Source organism: Apus apus, chromosome 1, assembly GCF_020740795.1.
Source record: "Apus apus isolate bApuApu2 chromosome 1, bApuApu2.pri.cur, whole genome shotgun sequence".
Taxonomy (NCBI): domain Eukaryota; kingdom Metazoa; phylum Chordata; class Aves; order Apodiformes; family Apodidae; genus Apus; species Apus apus.
Genome location: NC_067282.1, coordinates 65,676,818 through 65,695,631, shown reverse-complemented (window position 1 = coordinate 65,695,631; position 18,814 = coordinate 65,676,818). Strand labels below are relative to the sequence as shown.

At 47.2% G+C, this 18,814-nt stretch overlaps 1 protein-coding gene across 4 annotated transcripts in view; it reads right to left on the bottom strand.

The window, feature by feature from the left end:
- The window catches only part of LONRF2 (LON peptidase N-terminal domain and ring finger 2), a 35,601-nt gene extending 18,962 nt beyond the window's left edge, over positions 1–16,639 (bottom strand). For 2 of the 4 annotated variants that reach the window (XR_007890203.1, XR_007890204.1), the window contains exon 1: positions 15,782–16,589. Coding sequence is in view for 2 of the 4 variants with exons in the window: in XM_051626536.1 (XP_051482496.1) it covers positions 15,782–16,544 (763 nt within the window). In the remaining 2 variants the exon portion in view is untranslated. Of the gene's footprint in view, positions 1–15,781 lie in introns of all 4 variants that reach the window. The other 2 variants (XM_051626536.1, XM_051626529.1) reach the window with 2 other exon arrangements.
- Positions 16,640–18,814: the final 2,175 nt, after the last annotated feature.

Genomic DNA, 18,814 nt, shown 5'->3' with positions numbered 1-18,814 from the left:
TAATTTCCAGCACAGTAACCTAAAAAGCACTACTGCGCAACAGTTACATTTAGATTCCTCTGTAATGGTACAAAGGCAATTTTCTTCCTTCTTAAAATATATTCCTCTCAGTCTGGAAGTAAGCTCTGCATTTTATCTAGCAGGACAGGCTTTATATTGACATACAGGATGTCCCCAGCTCTTACCCTCACCTTGTTCACAGGACACTCAAGAAAACAAAAACCCCTCACCGCAGCGTGCCTTTGCTTGAAAGAAAATAGCATATGCAGAAAATACCCATGGAGGACTTCAGCTAAAACACTTTCCACAAATGACTCATGAAGAAAACTGAATGAAGTCTTCACATTTCATATCTACTTGTCACCAGTGTACCTTGGCCTCCTTAGGGCAGGCAAACACCTCACAATCACACACATTGCCTTACTACCCACACATCCACGAACTGTTCAGTTTGTGACAATTATGAGCAACTCAATCATTATTATTCTGTCCTCTCCTAAGGTTTCCATAATGCATTTTAAGTTGGAGATATTCCTCCAGCAAAACATTTCACAGAACACAGAAAAACTTTGGGTGATCGACGTTCAGCCAGTCCATCAGGACCTCCAGGTTTTTTCTGCAGTGCTGCTGCTAGCCCAGCTCATCCTGTTGCACAAGGTTATTCTGTTCCCAGCACACTGACATTTGCTGAAGTAGGCAAGGTTGGTCATCCCATGCCTCAGGTTATTGGCCTGAATGGCAGCCCTGCCCTACAACTGTTTCTTCCTCCCCCAGTGTGGTGTCACAAACAACTTGCAGTCATGCTGTGTTGTGCAGTGTGCTGTGCCTGCTCACAGACGTTTTTCAGTAAGGTGTTGCACTGTGTCAGGCCCATTACCAAGATCTGAGTAACACCACCAGTACCCATGCACCCAGAAGCGCTCTAGCCATTAATCACCACCCCATGCTCCTGATGGTCCTGCCAGTTCTCCACCCATCCCACCTCTACCTCCCCAGCTTGGCCAGAAGGATGCTGTGGTAGGCTCTCTCCAGCCTGCATCTCACTTCAATATGAGCATCCTAAACAAATCCTCAGTAAGAGCATGTTGCCCACATGCAGCCTGGGCACACACACAAGTGTGTGAAGAAGCACACAACTGCTGCAGGTGTTACCACTCATTAAGGCATACACCTACCATGAGGGATGATCCTGATCAAGTCTCCCTTCCACCTCCTCCCCTCCCTCGAGTTGATGCTAGTGCTCGTGCAGCAAACCAGGTTTGCGTGGTTGCACAGAGAACCAGAGCAAGGAATCAATTGACTGAAAACTAATTCAATAGAAACAAATAAACAAAAAGGTTTAAGAGGATCAGTTTTCCCTCAGCTGGTTCACTGTACAGTCACGCAAATGCAAGCGTCAGGGCAAGGAATGAGAAAGAGAGAAACAGCAATGACTGCTGCCTTTTTTGGCTATAGTCTGGACTGATGCCAGCTGTGCTAATTGCTGTATGACATACCAGGGATGATGCTGCCCCACCAGTCCCAGACACCGAAGGCTAAAAGACTACACCTAAAATTAAGGAGCTCTGCAAAAGCTAGTTCACACTGTGGATTTTTTAAATTATGTTGGTATTTATCGCTTAGTTTGGGGGGTTTTTAAGTAGTACACATGCAGACTGATGTAGTGAACCACACCTTTAGCTGATAACTCTTAAAAAGGACTGCAAATTAAATGAAACTTAAAACAATCTGAGCTCTTTGGAAGGAAGCATTTTTCTTCCTTTTGGTAGATGCTCAAATATAAAATAATTTAATTTTGCTATAATTTAAGCAGTCTGTCTTCTGTTTGTATTAAAAATGAATGCACACTTACTACTGCCATCATCATGTTTGATGTAGCGCATTTGTGCAGGTATACCAGGGGCAGCAGATGCAGTCACCAAAGGCTGGTGCCTCAGCAGGAAGGCAGAGCGCTGGGTGGGGTACTTTTTTGGCACGATGGGGGAAAGGACGCAGGGTGAGATCAGGGGGCAGGGGAGACAGCTTCCTGCTACTGTTCACTAGTGCCCATTTCAGACACACTGATGCTTCCTCACACTTCTCAGTATGCAAGTCACCATGGTTTGTGCATTCAGCAGACTCAGAGAGAGGGCAGCTTCATCAGCTCTTTTTCGGGATCATGTCTCCACTGCAGAAGTTTTAAGCAAAAAAAGCCACACCACAGAGCACAACAGTATGGCAAAGTCCTCCTGTAGCACAGTCCAAAGGTGCTCACACATTAAGGGAAAATAACAAGCTACTGAAAAAAAAAAAACAAAAAAACAACAAAAACACACCACAACCCAAAGGCAAACCACCTACATGTATTCAGGGCTTGTAGCTTCTGTCCACCAGAAAGCATAAGGTGTGGTTCATCTTAATGAGTAACTGGCAATGAATGTTTAAGTTAACTGTGAGAAAAGATGGAGTAAAGAAACCCAGCTTTGCTAAGGAGAGCAATGTTTAAAAGACTACAGTATAACAAGTTTTCTATGGGGAGATGAAGCAGCTAGACAAGATGCTGCCGCTGGAGGGAGGCCCAGCTGCCTCACTTAAGCTCACCCCACTTGGACACACAGAAGAACAGCCCAAAAGCTTGCTTGCTCCACACCCAACCCACATGTTCCCTAGTCCCCAGCCTCCTGCTGCCAGCAGAACCATCCCAGGAGGGTCCACAGATGGTCCCAGGGAAAGGACAGATGTGCTGAACCCTCATATTCTCTGCCAGCTGAACTGTGGCATCAGCTGGCTGACTCCAACTTAGGGAATGTGTGGAAGTGGGAAAAAAAAGCCAATATCCAGCTACAGCCTGAATAACTACAGGCTTTCTGTAAGCACTGTGGTACCAAGTTGTTCCATGCCACTGCATGTGCCATGAGGAAAAAAATTAGTCACAGAAGGTGGACGGAGAGGGCTCAAGGACATACAGAGTTTGTGAGTGGTGCCAGATGCTGGTGTACTACAATAACTGTAGAGTTTATTTGGAAAAAAAAAACAAAAAGTCACACAATAGCTGATAGTTTGATTTAAAATAATGCACTCATTAATTCTTCTGGAGATTAAAGAAAAAAGATTTAATTTTATGAAATGACTTATTATTTCAAGCCAAATAGAAAAAGAAAAGTGTAGAAAATTTTACTGTTTCCACAATACCAGCAGATGGCATTTCCTGAATCAAACTCTTCTGGGAGCATGCAGCTGCACAGCAAAATTTATGTCCTTGTCAGCATCAGGGATCCATTGCTGAGGCTCCCAGGATGCGCGGCTCCGGGCAGCCGGGACACAAACTTTCTTGGAGCCGCAGGTCCTGGGAGCCTTCCCACGCACAAGTTTCCCTCCCTCCCAGCCAGAATCCCATGGCACCACACAAAACCCAGCCCAAGCAGTGCCCAGAGCCAAAGGGCTTGGCAGCTCACCACCTCCTGGACCCTCCTTGGGACCACCAAGTATTGCCTGCCCTGACTGTGCTTGTCAGCTTGGATTGTCCAAAATCCTTAGCTTTCCGTTCACACCACCTTTGTACTCATCTGCAGTTGCCTATTAGATTGCGCTTTTACTTACGCAGAAGCTAAAACCCAAAATTACTCTTCTAGATATGCTCAAGCATTCAAGTTGATTGTTTTTTTTTAAAACAAACAAAACAAAACACAAAACAAGAACTATGCTGTTTGAGACTGGGAGTCTGACAAGAGAACAGGACTCCCCAAAACCTCCTTGTACAAGGAAGGCAATTAGAGCAATTTAGAGAATTCTGACCACAGATGACGACAGAAGTTTTACTGCAATAAACCACTGCTGAGATTTCTTCCAGGAACTCAGCTCAGAAAGAATGAGTTTAAAGCTGCTAGAAATCCCTAATCCTCCTTATCTGATGTTTCTTCCTAGAAAAGCATGCTTTATCCAAATCTGCTTCAATCCTAAGCATATTTCCTGTATGCATGAACTGAAACAGTGTCATCCCAAAAGCACTTCTCAGTTTTGCTAGTAAGAGTCAGACTGTGCAGGACTTCAGGTGAAATTTTTCCCACATTTTAAAGAAACTTCTGTCCCTGGAAGGAAGAAGAAAACTGGCTTGCTCTGCTATGTTGTGCATTCAGTGTTGAACAATTCAGTATTGAAGGTTTTTTCATAAGTTTAAAAAAAGTATACAAAACATTTATTTTCATTTCAGTGATAAATTAGGAAGATTTAGTACTTGGCTGAATAGCAAGCTTGCTTTTCTCCTCAAGACTTCATGCAAGCATGACAAATCTGCACACAAAAAATGGATGCACAGTGGTTGGTTGGTTGGGGTCAGGGTGTGGGGGTGAGAGGGAAGGGAGGGAGGTTCAGAGGAAGGAGCACATTTGATAAAATAATTAACAGAAGCTGTAAAGTCATTCAGGGCATTAAAATAAAACTTCATTCCACAGCAAAGATGAAAACTAAGGTCAGCTTCCCAAACTGATTAAGAGGGACAATGAAGATAACGGCACACATTACCATCAGTGAAGTCATGTTTTCTCACATGTCTGCCTTAATTGGGTAAATAAGTGGATTTATTTTTTTATATTATTTTCTGAATGCCATGGCTTCTCCTCCCTGCATTTACATTACTGGCAGACTTCAGGAGGCGAAGTAATCAAAGACTCCAGAGGAAGCATGCAAGAGCTTTTAGCCCAGAGAGGGTACAAGGAAAGCAGCCTCCTCCCCTGTAAGACCACTCTTGCAAGAAAGCAACCTCCCACTGTGGTTACAAGCAGGCAGCTGCAAACAGTTCTCTGCAGACAAATATAATCCGTTTCCACTGGATGACCAAAGCCAACAGATGCAGCAGCATGCGAGTTTAGGAGCTCTTGAAATGGGCTGCAGTGAGAGTGGGGCAACATCCTTCTCTGAAGCCTGTACCACGAGGCATCCTTCCTCATCCACACTCCCACTGCTCATTACAAATTTCAAAAAGCCACCCCAAGCCAAAACTTTTTCTCACATCACCTCAAAGGTGAAACCAATTCAGACACCACCAGAGAGCCCCAATATGAATCACAGAACCATCCTGGTTGGAAAAGACCTTGAAGATCATCACATCCAACCACAACCTAAATCCACCAGCCATAACCTCATCTACCTGCTCAGTGCTTAAATCATATCCCTAATCACCACATCTCTATTTCTTTCAAATACTTCCAGGGACAGTGACTCCTCCACCTCCCTGGGCAGCCTGTTCCAGTGTCCAACCACTCTTTTCGTAAATAAATTCTAATATCCAGTCTAAACCTCCCCTGGCACAGCTTCAGGCTATTTCCTCTCATCCTGTCATTATTCACTTGAGAAAAGATGCCACTCCCACATCCCTACAAGCTCCTTTCAGGTAGCTGTAGAGATCAATGAGGTCTCCCCTCAGCCTCCTCCTCTTCAAACTGAACAATCCCAGTTGCCTCAGCCTCTCAAAGTTACATATGGCTCATTTACACTACGCAGCTACAGCGCTGGTCCGTGCCTGACTGCGATTTCAACTCTACATGCAACCTAGGCACACAGCAAACCAAAATGAAAAAGCAAAGACCTATTTAAACTGAGGAACGCAAATTGCACCCACCACTTCACTAGCAGAATTGAAGTGGCAATGCTCTCTCTCCTTGCCTTCCCACCCAAAGTTACAGGATATCCAACAACTGGCTTCTTTGCCTTGCAGCATGCTTACCTAAGGTGCTCTCTAGTCCGGGGGGACAGGGAGACATCAAGCAACTCCCTCATGTTATCACTCTAACTGAAAGAAAACACACTGGCTACAGATGAGGGGGATTATGCTTAAGAGCATACTATTTTAAGACTAAACTATCTTCTTGCTGGGCCTCTGTATTTTGCTGTTCAAAAGTCCAGACTTCACACAGTTTTTTTTCTGTGTGCTGGACAGCAGTTTTATTTCAGGCTTAGTAAGCTCTCAGCTAGGAAGCTCCACACTATAAAAGCCGGACTGTCATCACCACTAAGCACTACTAATCACTACTCCCACCATTATTCAGAAGAAACACAGCAAGGGAAGTTACATGCTCTCTGGAAGAGCTGCTACAAAGAAGGCACAGCCAACTTTGTGTCCCTGTTTCTGTGTCATACCTCTAGCCTCCTGAGGCAGAGTCATGCCAAATCAATTACATTAACCTATGGTTTAGTCTGCATTTCCACAACTGCAAAACCAATTACAACCTTCCCTTTCAAAACCATTAAGTGATGAACTGCACAGTGCAATAAAAGTCCTCAATTCAAGAATGTCCCAGCATAGACCAAAGTGTAGTATGTTAGATCATTGTTCCTTTCTATCAAAACCCATCTTTCAACACTTTGCTAGACGCATGCTGCTCTTCCCAGATAAAACAGCATGAATCAACACCTCCTCCCTCTTTTTTTTTTTTAGTTCCTGCTTTACCCTTTGGACATTTGGGCACTGCTTCAGGTGACATACCCCAAGTCCATCCATGGCTGCTTGGCACCAGTATAATAAAGCCATTAAGTACACAAATGTGACTTCTTTTCAATCCCAGCATTTAGTTCCGGGTTCAGGTAAGGTTTCCTACCAAAGCCTCAGAACTGAAGTAATACTCCCAAGCAGTAGGTACAGAGACTATCCCAAAGCAAGGTGCCTAAGGACTGAAGTAAAGAAACATGACAAGCAAGCTTCAAAACAAAAACAAAACACCAAGGTCAACTCCCTGCCTAACTTCAAATCACTGAAGGAAAAGTCTCAACCACCCATAGAAACAGAGAGCTTTGCCAGTTGCACATAACCTGTGTTTACAAGGAGACTCCACAGACATGTTGTGCTTCCCAGCCAGGCCGGATCAGCTAAGTGGGCCTGAGATGTCAGCATAGAAGACCAGCCTGTCTGAACAGGGAGCTTTGGCTGGTGCTCAGGGAGAAAGAGAATCTACAGCCTTTGAAGGAAGGGACTGGCCACTCACAATGACTACAAAAATGCTGTGAGGCCATGAAGGGAGGGAATTAGAAGGTTCAAGGCCCTGCTAGAAATTAATCTGGCCTCCATGGTTACACACAACAAGAAAAGCTTCTATACATTAACAACAAAAGAAAGAACAAGGAGACTCCCCCTATTAGATGCAGGAGGAAACACCGTGACAGATGATGAGGAAAAGGCTGAGGTGCTTAATCACTTCTTCACCGCAGTCTTTAGTAACAGGACCAGTTATGTTGAGGGAATTCCACTCCTAAGCTAGGGGACAGGGACCAGGAGAAGAACAATCCTTCCACAATCCAGGAGGAGACGGTCAGTGACTTGCTACACCACATAGATGTGCACAAATCTATGGGGCCAGACGGGATGCACACAAGTGTGCTGAAAGAGCTGGCAGGGGTGCTTACCAAGCCACTTTCTATCATTTTGCAGCAGTCCTGGCTGATTGGTGAGGTACCAGCAGACTGGAAATCGGCCAATGTTACCCCCATATATAAGAAGGGATGGAAGGACAATCTGAGAAATTACAGGCCTGTTAGTGTGACTTCAGTATCTAGAGAAGAGGAGGCTGAGGGGAGATCTCATTGCTCTCTACAACTACCAAAAAGGAGGCTGTAGTGAGGTGGGTGTTGGCCTCTTCTCCCTGGTGACCAGCAATGATAAGACAAGAGGAAATGGGGTCATGTTACACCAGGGGAGGTTCAGATTGGCTACAAGGAAAAAATTCCTCACAGAAAAAGTGATGAGGCATTGGAACAGGCTGCCAAGGGAGGTGGTGGAGGAACCATCTCTGGAGGTGTTAAAAAAATTGGTAGATGTAGTGTTTCGTAAGGTGGTTTAGAGGTTAATGGTTACAGAGCTGGGCTTGATGATCTTGAAGGTCTTTTCCAACCTTGATGATTCTATGATTCTACATTACTTTACCAGTGATAACCTGTTTGCCATGATCAATACGCAACATGCATTTGTACCAGTTACTCTTCAGGTCAACCATCTCTTTTTCCAGTTAAAGTTTATTTCAGCCAGAATTTCTGACTCTGCAAGCTGCAAAAAGGACCTTCTTTTTTCTCAGTTAACACCTCATTGCTTCTGTCCTCTAATAGAGTAGATCACTTAATACATTTGTAAAACAGAAAAGGAGTGATATAGTATCCAACTAACTTTAAGATTAGGAAGCACAAGTCAGTTCTAGAAATGTTTCCTTCCAAGAGCAAAAGACATCCCAATATACTTAATCACAGCAAAAGCAAAAGAGAATATGCTGTTTGAAGAGACTTTACAAATCTTCAGACTTTCTGATATGCAGATATAGTTTGTTCTCTAGGACTGCTGAAGTAGTTCAGTTATTTATAGGAAACTACATCTGGGTTATATACAAAGGGTAGGGAATACTCACCCTATCTGAAGTGGTACATAAATGTAAGTTAAATGAGCCATGTTAACTACTTAAAAGACACACCCAAAGGCTGTCTACTGCACAGCATGATGCCTCCTCCTCTGTCCATGACAGATAAGCCTTCCATCCACCATGGCCCTAGTCTTGCAGCTCTGCAAAGCCTGTGCCTTCAGCAGACTCTCTGCAAGTGCACAAAACTTCTAGAGATCCAACTACAGGATCCCAGCTTTCAACCACAAGCTCTTTACAAATTAGGAGTAATATGAGCTTGTGCTCTGAAGTACTTAACATGTTTCCAGTGGTGTCATATGTGAAGTATTTACTACTATTTTTCAATCACTACAACCTCAGTAAAAAAGGGGGAGCTGAGGGACAGAAGCCTGAAAAATATTTTAAGTTTAAAAGTAACACTCAAACTACTGCAACAGTCTCTAGGTAACCCTGACTCATACTTCTACACATTTTTCTGTCTCTGTAAAACAGAACAAAGAGGTTTTGGAAACACACACTGATTCCAAGAGGCGCTTTTACAGAGGGATGGGAAAGTTCTATTTCTCAGCACAAATCCTCTAAGCAGAAAGCATTTACTATTTTTTGTAGCATGTACTTTCAATAAGACTACCTCTCATTCTTCACTTAGAAGTCGTTTTCCTTTAGGAGCTATTCTTCTGATAAATTATTAGAATGACTGAACCATTTGCTGTCCCAGGAATCATGACAGCTGTCTACCATGGCATGTTTTTTTGTGGGTTTTGTTTTGGTTGGTTGTTGGTGTTTGGTTTTGTGTTGTTTTTTTTTTAATAGCTGGTACAACATCAAAGACTTCTTTACTACTGGAAACTGGAGTGTTCCCAAGACCCTGTGAGGAAGGAAGATTCAGTCAACCTCTTTTTTTATCCCATATCAGAACAAGATAATTGACCTTATCTTTTAATAGCATCTCCTAGAAATAGTATATGAAATCAGAGACCATGAAAGTGTGTTTAATATATGTAAATCACATATATCTAGACAAATGTGGACACTCTCTGGCAGTTTTCTTTGAACAATACAACTTCAGTGCAAATGGAGCACAAGTCCTTAGAAAGCAGTGGTAGAGAAGTAAAGCACATACAATGGCATCAGGCACCTTCAATAAAATTTTAGCACAGCTTTCTAGAGAGAGTTCACAGCACCTCCCCTTTGCAGACAGACTGTTCTTTGCTGCTTCTGACATGGACCCATGACCAACACAGAAACCCTTCAACAGTCAGGTCTGAAGTAGGATAGAACCCAAGAGGATGACCCACCACAAAATTCTCAACATTGTTTTTCCCCTTATCTGAAACAACTCAGAAGATGGCTTGCAAAGAAAATGCCCCAGCAATAATTTTCAGGGCATGGCAAAATGCTTGCTGACAGTTATTTTACTCATGGCTGTAAGCACTCAGCCAAAATCCAAGAATGCTTGGTTAGAATCATGAAATTGTCAGAGTTGGAAGGAACCTTTAGAGATCATCTAGTCCAACTCACCTGCCAAAGCAGGATTGCCTAGAACAATTTACCTATGCTGGGCTCTCTAGGAAGCAGTGCAACCACACAACCTGGCATTTATCTAGCAGGAAAATCCATAGCAGTTCTCTTAAATTAACTTGCACTGAAAGTCTGTAGCTTTAACAGCTTGAGTGCCAGTATGGATGGCCAAGAGATGCAGCAAGACACACTTATTTTCTGTGTGCAAAGGTTTTTTTTACCTGACAGTTACCAATGTAAAGGGGAGGCAGAAGGCAAGGAAAAGCCGAAGATACATGTCAACTACCCACTCACCTAGCCAGTACACCAAGAATTGTATAACTGAAATTGTTTCCAAAGACATCAACCTGAACAACTGTCCATATAGACCAAAGCAGATAGGATAGGACAAGGCAGCCACGACAGTTTGCAGATACTCTATACTGAGAACAAACCATCTCACTTGCTACCTGAACAAAGCAGCAGCCACAAGCTCAGGAGCATGGAGGTAGAACCAAGCCCCTCAACACAAATTCAATGCTTGGCACAGGAGGTCAGTGGGGATACAGTGACCTCAAGCAGGTGAACTCCCAACACACTACCTAAAACAGCTCAGTGAGCAAGGCTGGGGAGCAAGAACCAGCACTAACACCATCCCAAAAGGGTCTGTCTGCTTGAGAACAGGATTTTTTTCACCCGAGAACTCGTCCTCACATGCCTGGTGCCCTTGATCATGGCTCTTTTCTACTGCCTCCTAGTCTGCCCTGCTCATTAATTCAAATCTTATGAAGGGAAAATTTGAAAGGCACCAGATGTATTTCCATGAATTGTGTGACCACAAAATAAATTAGTGCTGAGTGGCCACATTAAGCTTTCTTTTTGATCAGACCAATTTATGGTGAATCTCCACTGGGATGAGAGGAGAAACCCCTCTCCCCTGAGGCCTGGCCACAAGAGGCCAGATCCTCCTCTTTCCACCAAAGCTCAGGAAAGCTCCTACATTTTGTTTCTAGCAACAACCCAAACACCACCCTGCAGGCTGGGGGTCAACACACAGCTCTCTACCCCAGGAGATGAGACACAGAGCATCTCCTTTGTGTGCCCTGCAGCATGCTGCCTCTGACACTACATCAGGCTTGATACAAACCTTCCTCTTCTCCTTAGCCTTTCCTGCACTATCCTTTATCCACTGAGAATAAAGATCCACAAAGAGTACTTCGGAAGAAAAGGCCCCATTTGAACATGTATCTATCCCTTAATTACACTGTGTTTGTAAAATTTGAAGCAGCTGAGATTTATCTCCTACTTGCTTGTTCTGAACCCCTTGGGGGGCAGGGGGCAGGAATTAAAATGCTGGGCAATTTGAGCAGCTATGTGCATCAGCTATCCCCAACTCCCAGGAGAAACCTGTTTCTGCTAAGAAAGAGCCCATCACACCAGAAGTAAACACAACCACTCAGAGGGACTGCTGAGCTTTTACTGCTCCCTGGAGACAGCAATGCTCCTCACTGGAGCATTGGCAGACTTTGCAGCAGTAGGTAATAACATGCCAGAGTCAACATCCCTCATGCAGAAACAGGGTGTCCTGACTTGATGTGTGCCACTCTCTCGTGAGCCAGACACAATTGCACAGCATGCAGCAGCCAACTGAGCACCTGTTTCATCAGACTGCAGGAGTTGGGGTATGGTCACCCCTCTACACCCCAAGAAGCTTGCTGGGGATTAGGGTCAGACAGGCACAGGACGGGCAGAGCCCTTTCTAGCAGAGCCACAGCCCCACATGCAGGCTGGAGAAACCACCCAAGACCTATTAACTGTTTGACACAGCCCAGGAACCAGCACCATTAAAAAAACTGTAGCAGCAACAGGAGCCAGAGGATCGCATGGTTGGGCTTTTCATCTCCCAGCAGGTATCTTCAGGCCATTTACAGGAAAGGCACAGTGTTTTGACAGGCTGACTGAGTACAAAGAAGGCCACAGAGAAATGTCAGCTGAAAGTAGGAACCACTGCCACCCAAACCCTGTAACACTCCACATGTGTTTGCTTACAAGCGCATCCTCACCCCTGAGGAGCTGTCTCCTTCCAACCTGTATAGTTTCTAATTTTAAAATGAGCAGACTAGCACAAAATGTACAATATGTTCCTAGATAAGACAGTATTTTTTGATACATACTGTTATGTTGAATAACAGTATGCACATACGTTTGTATGCTACACACTGTTATAAAGAGTGAATTTTGTTGTTGCACTCTCACCCCCCGCCACGACAGAGCCTGGCTGTATAATGCACGATACATGGAAACAGCCCTATTTGTTATCTTCCCTACGAACCAACAGGTAGCTCCTTCCTACCTCTGTAACTGGGAACTCCTTTTTAGAAAGAAAAAAAAAAAAAAAAATCAAAACATACCCAAAATACCCACATTAATTTCTCACTGAAATGCAACTTACTTTCTTTTCAGGCACACAGCTCAAAGGGATTGTAAAGCCTGCATACACTGAAAAAACTACTCCTCCCAGGCATAGTCCCTGCAGAGAGCAGCAGGTGAGAGGAGAAAGGGTGCATAAAGCAACTACTGCAACCCCACCCTCAAAAAAATAAAAAAGCAAAAAAACCCCACGCAACCACCAAACCAACCCTGCGTGCATAATGATAACATTTCAGTTTAGTTCACCTAAGAGTTCACATTATCAGAAGACAAAGGATGACAACAAGGAAGCCCACCTCTGATACCCCAGCTCATTGAATTTTATCATTGTAGGGAACAGCCCGAGAGCAAGATTTGGACAATACTTGATATTATGGTGGCTGAACAGCATAAAGCTTGGCACAAAGAGTGATCCAGCTAGAAACAAATGCTTCCTTTCAAGCAGCCTGACATGTGCTTGCTTTGAAGCTGCAGTAATTAGATACCTTACAATAATGAGGTATCTGTTACAAGGTCTATGGTAGCAAAAAAACCAGTGACTTTGTTTAAAACAGCAGAGATTACCAAACTGTGGGCATCTCAAGAGGACGAGAAGGATTGAACAGTAAAGCTGATTTTCTGAAAAACAACAACAAAAACACCCCACAACCACACTTTAATCCATAGCAGACTATCAGCATAAACACTGGAGCAGCAGTAGCATTGTCAATCTCATAGTTAAGGAAAAAGCTAAATATGCTTGCTAAGTGTAAGCTTTTGCATGGCAAACTAGTTTAACCGAAAAAGTTGACAACTTAATGCATGCAGACCTGAAAATAGGCACAGATATCCCAGACTGTACCAGAAGTAAGTGTACTGGTTACCTGACAGGAGCCTTCTACAGTTCAGACCTGAAGCACCTCAAGAACTAAAATGCAAATCAGAAGACAAAAGGTCTAAACCAGAATGACATAAGTGATAGGTAACCAGAAAACTTGCTTTAATTACATCACACAAAGAAGGTTGCTGCAGATGAAGCAGCAAAGTACTCCCCAAGAAACACCAATTAAAAAAAATCCCACTGAACAGTGCACCCTGACAAGAAACCTGGAGTTCTTTCTGACATCATATATTGACTGTATAATCAAGGTACTCATTTGTCTTCAGCCTCTAAAAAGTAATAAAAAGGATGCCTACACCTGTAACTCAACAGTAATACGTAAGCATGTGGAGAGGTTAAAAAACCCACTTATTTTCTCACACATTAAAAGTCTTAAATACCTGATACTAGCTCATAAGCTTTTCAAGCTGCTCATACACTAACACTTAAAAGTACTTAACAGTCAGAAAACAGAAAACTGTTTTTCTGTTCTTTTTTTTTTTTTCCTTCTGTTTATCCTGATCCTCAGCTGAAAAGCAGTAAGGCAACTCCAGCAAGCCAGAAGTCAGTATCTAATGAGCATGTGGTAAGAATTCCAGAACATAAGGCTCAGACAGCAGTACAACCTGTGAGAAATGGCATGGGCACACATGAAACAGTTAAGAAGGTGAAGGGCTGCCCACTATGAGAAGTTACAACATGTCAGCCAGAGATTTTAGGATTTATAAGGGTAGCAAGACACCTGCTTTAGTTTTTAATTAGAATTTTTTTTTAATCCTATTAAGCAATTTTAGCATCACTGTCAGAGCAAGGAGTTCCTGAACAGATTCCACTGTGCCTGGGAAATCACAGAAGACAGAGATAAGGACACTGCAAGGGAGTTATCTCAAGACAACGACGAACAGAAGCCACGACCGGAGATCCGTGCTGCAGGGACCAGAATGGAAAGGGCAGGCTGTGCGAGAGCACTAGCAGTACACTCTTCCCTCTCTTTACATTCCCCTGCAGACACAACGAGCACACGCAACGGCAAGAAACATCATGTCGAGCACTTATTTTGTTGATGAGATGCTACTTTCCCCAGCAATGAGACCCTGAACCCAAAACGTTAAGAGGCTCCGCTACTAAAAGCTCGCTCCATCCACTAGTGACCTACATCAAGCTTCACCCCTTCCTCTGCTTCACCTTCCTTCCTGGACTCTCCAGCCTGCCCTACTTTAACAGAGATTACTTCAGCTAAACCATCTAATAGTTTTACAGAGAGGACTTGGCTAGGTCTGAAAACTTGTCACATCTAGCTGGAAAAGTGGACTAAGTAGCAGAGCAAACATTTTCTATGGGCAGCATCAGCTCCGAGGCGATACTAGGCTGTACTATCATAGAATCCCAAACCCATGCATCTCAAATGCATACCATGCAACAGCGGCAAAAAAATCAAAACAAATCATGAACTAGAATAACGGTCTGTTTCTTTCCACGGCAGACAGCAAAGCAATTAAAAAGGCAAATAAAAATCACAAGTCAGTTGTCTTTAGAGGTAAACATCTGGAACGAGGAACGCAATTTTACTCAAAGTAGGGAAGGAGCTTCTTCCACCGAGGAGAGGCAGCGTTATCCCAGCATTTCATTTGTCTTCTGAAGAGATTTACCTGAAGGACTTCGTCTCCCTCAACACGACTGAGGCTTCCCCCCCCACCCCATCCCCAATTAAAGCGGACACCTCTCATGCTGAGGCTGGAGTGGCAAACCCCGGGGGATCTGCCGAGCCTCTGGCCGTCGCCAGCTCCGTGCCTCTCCCCGGGCCCCGCAGACACTCGGGGTGCTGCTGCAGCACCCCCCGCGCTCGCAGAGCAAACCAGGCGGCAGCACGCACGCACAACACACAAGCACTACTAGAAGGCTACAACCGAGCGAGCAGGATCCACCTACTACTCGGCGCAGAGACTGAAAACAACCCAGTTTTACTAAACTAAGGCTACCATCGGTCTGGCAGAGGAGGAAGCCAGACCGTGCCATTTTTATCTAAACCCTAGCTCTTTGGAGAATACTTTGCACGCAGAAATACAACATGCCTATGGAGGATACGCTCAAAACATGGGCAGACGACCTCCACAAGTCAAAACGTAGATTTATCTTGATTACTCTGCACAGTGCAAGATAAAGGAAACTCTCTGAGCCTAGTGATATTTCGCCGTTTTAAAAGGCTAAGTTTTGCTGAAGATGCAACTCGCGTAGTTCAACACACCCCATCTCCACACGGATCTCTCCCACGAAGCTGCGGTGGGGCTTAAAACGACCACTACTGCTTATCCTTTACTAAAATATGGTTTCCCCACAAACAGCAAAGCGGGTTTTCTAGAAATGCTGCATAATGAGTCATCGACTGCAGGCAGTTAAACGCCAGGCACCTTCTGAGCAAGGACAAAAATAACAGTGGAACAAAAATAGCCATTCGCACGGGGCGGGGGGGAGGAGACCCGCTGGGAAGATTCATTCTCAAAGCTTCCCCCAGGTGCCCTCTCCCACCATTCACTACCAATCCCCTCTCCACCCAACTGCTGCGGGGAGGGGGGGAAGCAGCCGGGGACCCCGCCTCGCCCCCCGCCTCCTCCTCCCGCTCCCCGCTGCCGCCGCTCACCTATCTCCAGGGCCTGGTTGTACTTCTCCAGGGCAGCCGGCAGCTCCTGACGCTCCCGAAGCGCGTCGCCCTCGGCGCGGAGCCGCCGCGCCCGGCTCTCGGCACCGAACCACTTGTGCAGCAGGTTGCCCAGCACCACGTTGACCCGCAGGCGGGCGGCGGGGGGCGACGAGGCCGAAGGGGCGGCCGAGGAGGTGGTCTCGGCGGGGCGGCGCGGGCGGTGGCAGCGGCCGCAGTCGCCGGGCTCGGCGCAGCGGCGGCAGTGGGTGTGCCCGCAGTGCAGGGTCACCGGCTCGCACAGCAGCCGCCGGCACAGCGGGCAGGCGAAGAGCTCGGGCGGGCGGCAGCACGCCGGGTCCCCCAGCCCCTCGCCCTCCGCCCCACCGCCGGCTCCGCCGCTCCCCCAGGGCGGCAGGCGCAGCTCCTTGTCGCGGATGCTGAGGGCGAAGCTCTCGGCCAGCTCCCGCAGCTCCTCGGGCCGCAGCCGCGCCAGCCGGGCCGCCGCGCCGTAGGCGTCCAGCGCCTCGGCCATGCGGCCGGCCCGCGCCAGCGCGTCGGCGCGGCGGAGGCACAGGCCCCGCTCGGGCTGCGGCAGCCCCGCCAGCTCCGAGCCGTAGATCTCGGCCGCCAGCTCGAAGTTGCCGCCGCGGAAGGCCTCCTCCGCCACCTGCAGCATCTCGGCGCGGCGTCCCCCCGCCGCCGTAGCAGCGGCCCCGGCCCCGGCGGCGGGGGGCAGCGCGCAGGGCCCCGGGCCCAGCTCCATGCCCGCACGGCGCCGCCGGCCCCGGGCCGCCCTACTACATGCCGGGCCCGCGGCGCTGCCGACTCCGGCTCCTTCCTGGGAGGGGACGGCGACGGAAGGGAGGGAGGGGGCGGGTCACATCGCTGCAGCAGGGGGGGCGGCTCCCGGGCGGAGGTGGTGGGGGGGGGGGTGTTGTGTGAGAACCGCGGAGGGGCGGGGGAGACGGGGGGCGGCCCGCACCGCCCCCGCGGGCCCGTCTGCGGGCTTATGTAAGGGGCGGCCGGTTGTGTAAACCACCTCCAACCGCCCTCCCCCGAGGCGGCGGGGCCGAGGTCTCCCTCCCTCCCTCCTTCCCTCCCCCTCCCTCCCCCCGGGCCAGCCCGGCCGCCGCCGCCGCCAGGTGCCGGTGCCGCACGTGCCCGCCCGCTGCCGCCCCGCCCCGCCCTCACGTGCGCCCGGCCCGGCGGGAGCGGCGACTTGCGGGGCAGGAGGGGGGGGGGGGGCGGTTCCGCGGTGCGGCTCCTGCCGCGCTCAGCCTCTTCCTTCCCGTTTCCTGGTGCCCGGCCTTAACCGCTTCCTCGCCGGGGCTGCCCGGCCCCCCCGCCCCGGCTTCCCCTCCCGCAGGGCGCGGCCGCCGTCGCCGCCGGGACCCTCCGGGTGCCGCTTGTCTGCCGGGCGCGGAGCCTCGGCGGGGCGGGGGGGGCAGCAGCGCCGCTGGGGATGGGTCGGGCTGTGTTATCGGTTATTGTTTGGCTGTAATTCCCCTCGCGTCCGAGAAGGCGAGCACGTGTTCCTTCTTTAATAACAACAACAATAATAATAATAATTTTTAAAAAAATGAAATTCCCAAACCCCGCAACTCTCAGGAAAAAAAAAACAACACCTCCTGTTCTGCAGGCGGGAGCCTCGCCAGCTCGGCTTGGGATCCGCGGGTCGTGCTGAGCGCTGGCTTGCGCGTCGGCAGCAACAATAAAGATAATGCAGCTGGAAGTTAGTTAATCATGTGTGAGTCAGAAAGGAATCCAGCTTGCTCCGCAGGAATAACAGGAGCGAAAAGGAAATAAAAAAAATAAAAAAAAATTTAAAAAAGGGAAGGTTTATTTTAGCCACAGCTGTAAACAAACCGTTTGGAGGAGCGGAGAGCCTGTCAGCTGAGCAAGGGGGTGCCCAGGTCCAGCTGCTGCTTGGATCCGCAGCTGGGCAGTGGAGGGTACGCTGGTGCTCGCCTCTCTCCTGCTAGGCCTTCAGCTACCAAATGATGGCCTCTTAGCCCCTGTTAGGAAAATCTCTTTCCTTAATTATTGTACCAATTATAGTATGACACTCATGAAAGGATAAAATCAGAGAAAGGTTTGGGTTGGAAGGAATATTTGAAGATCAGCTAGTTCCAACCCCCCTGCATGGGCAGGGACACCTCCCACTAGACCAGGTTGCTCAGAGCCCCATCCAGCCTGGCCTTGAACGCTTCCTTGAACACATCCGCAGCTTCCCAGGCCAACCTGTTCCAGTGTCTCACCACCCTCACAGGAAATAGTTTCTTCCTACTGTCTAATCTAAATCTACCCTCTTCCAGTTTAAAGCTGTTACCCCTCATCCTATAGCTACATGCCCTTATAAAACGTTCCTCTCCACCTTTCCTGTAGCTTTCAGGTACTGGAAGGCTGCTCTAAGTTCTCCCTGGAGCCTCTTCCAGGCTGAAGAAATGTTACAAATTCTCTTAAGATATGTGTAGTTTACATCATATACTGCATAGTAATGCTTAAGTAAGCATGACCAAAGGGCCACAGCTCATGGCAAGGAGGCGCAGGACAGCCCCCGCCTAGAAGTTAAGGACCTTTATTTCTCAGAATCTTAAAGCTGTCCACAAAGGATACAGGATACCCCTGGACTACTGAAGCAATGCCAGTTTTTAACCCCTCCAACACCTCTGTGAAACCCTCCCCTTATCTGGCATTAGATAAGAAACTGCAGCAAGACCAACTCCAGAGACATCTAGATCAAGAAAGAAGCAGGTAGCAGTATAGCAGCTTTGCAAATCAGTGTCTGTGCATTAAACAGTTCCATGACTTACCCATTTTGCACTATTAATGTTTCTAATCATGGTTCTTTGAGTGATACTCACTTATCCAACACTTGCACCACCCTCCTTAGCTCAGGTTTCTAACTGGAAGCTGACCTCAGCATCCCATCACTATTTCATCATTTTAGACATTTTCCCTTGGAATTACAATGGCATTAAATCCCATGATATCAAAGTCAGCTGGGGACATGATTCCTAGCATATAGGACAG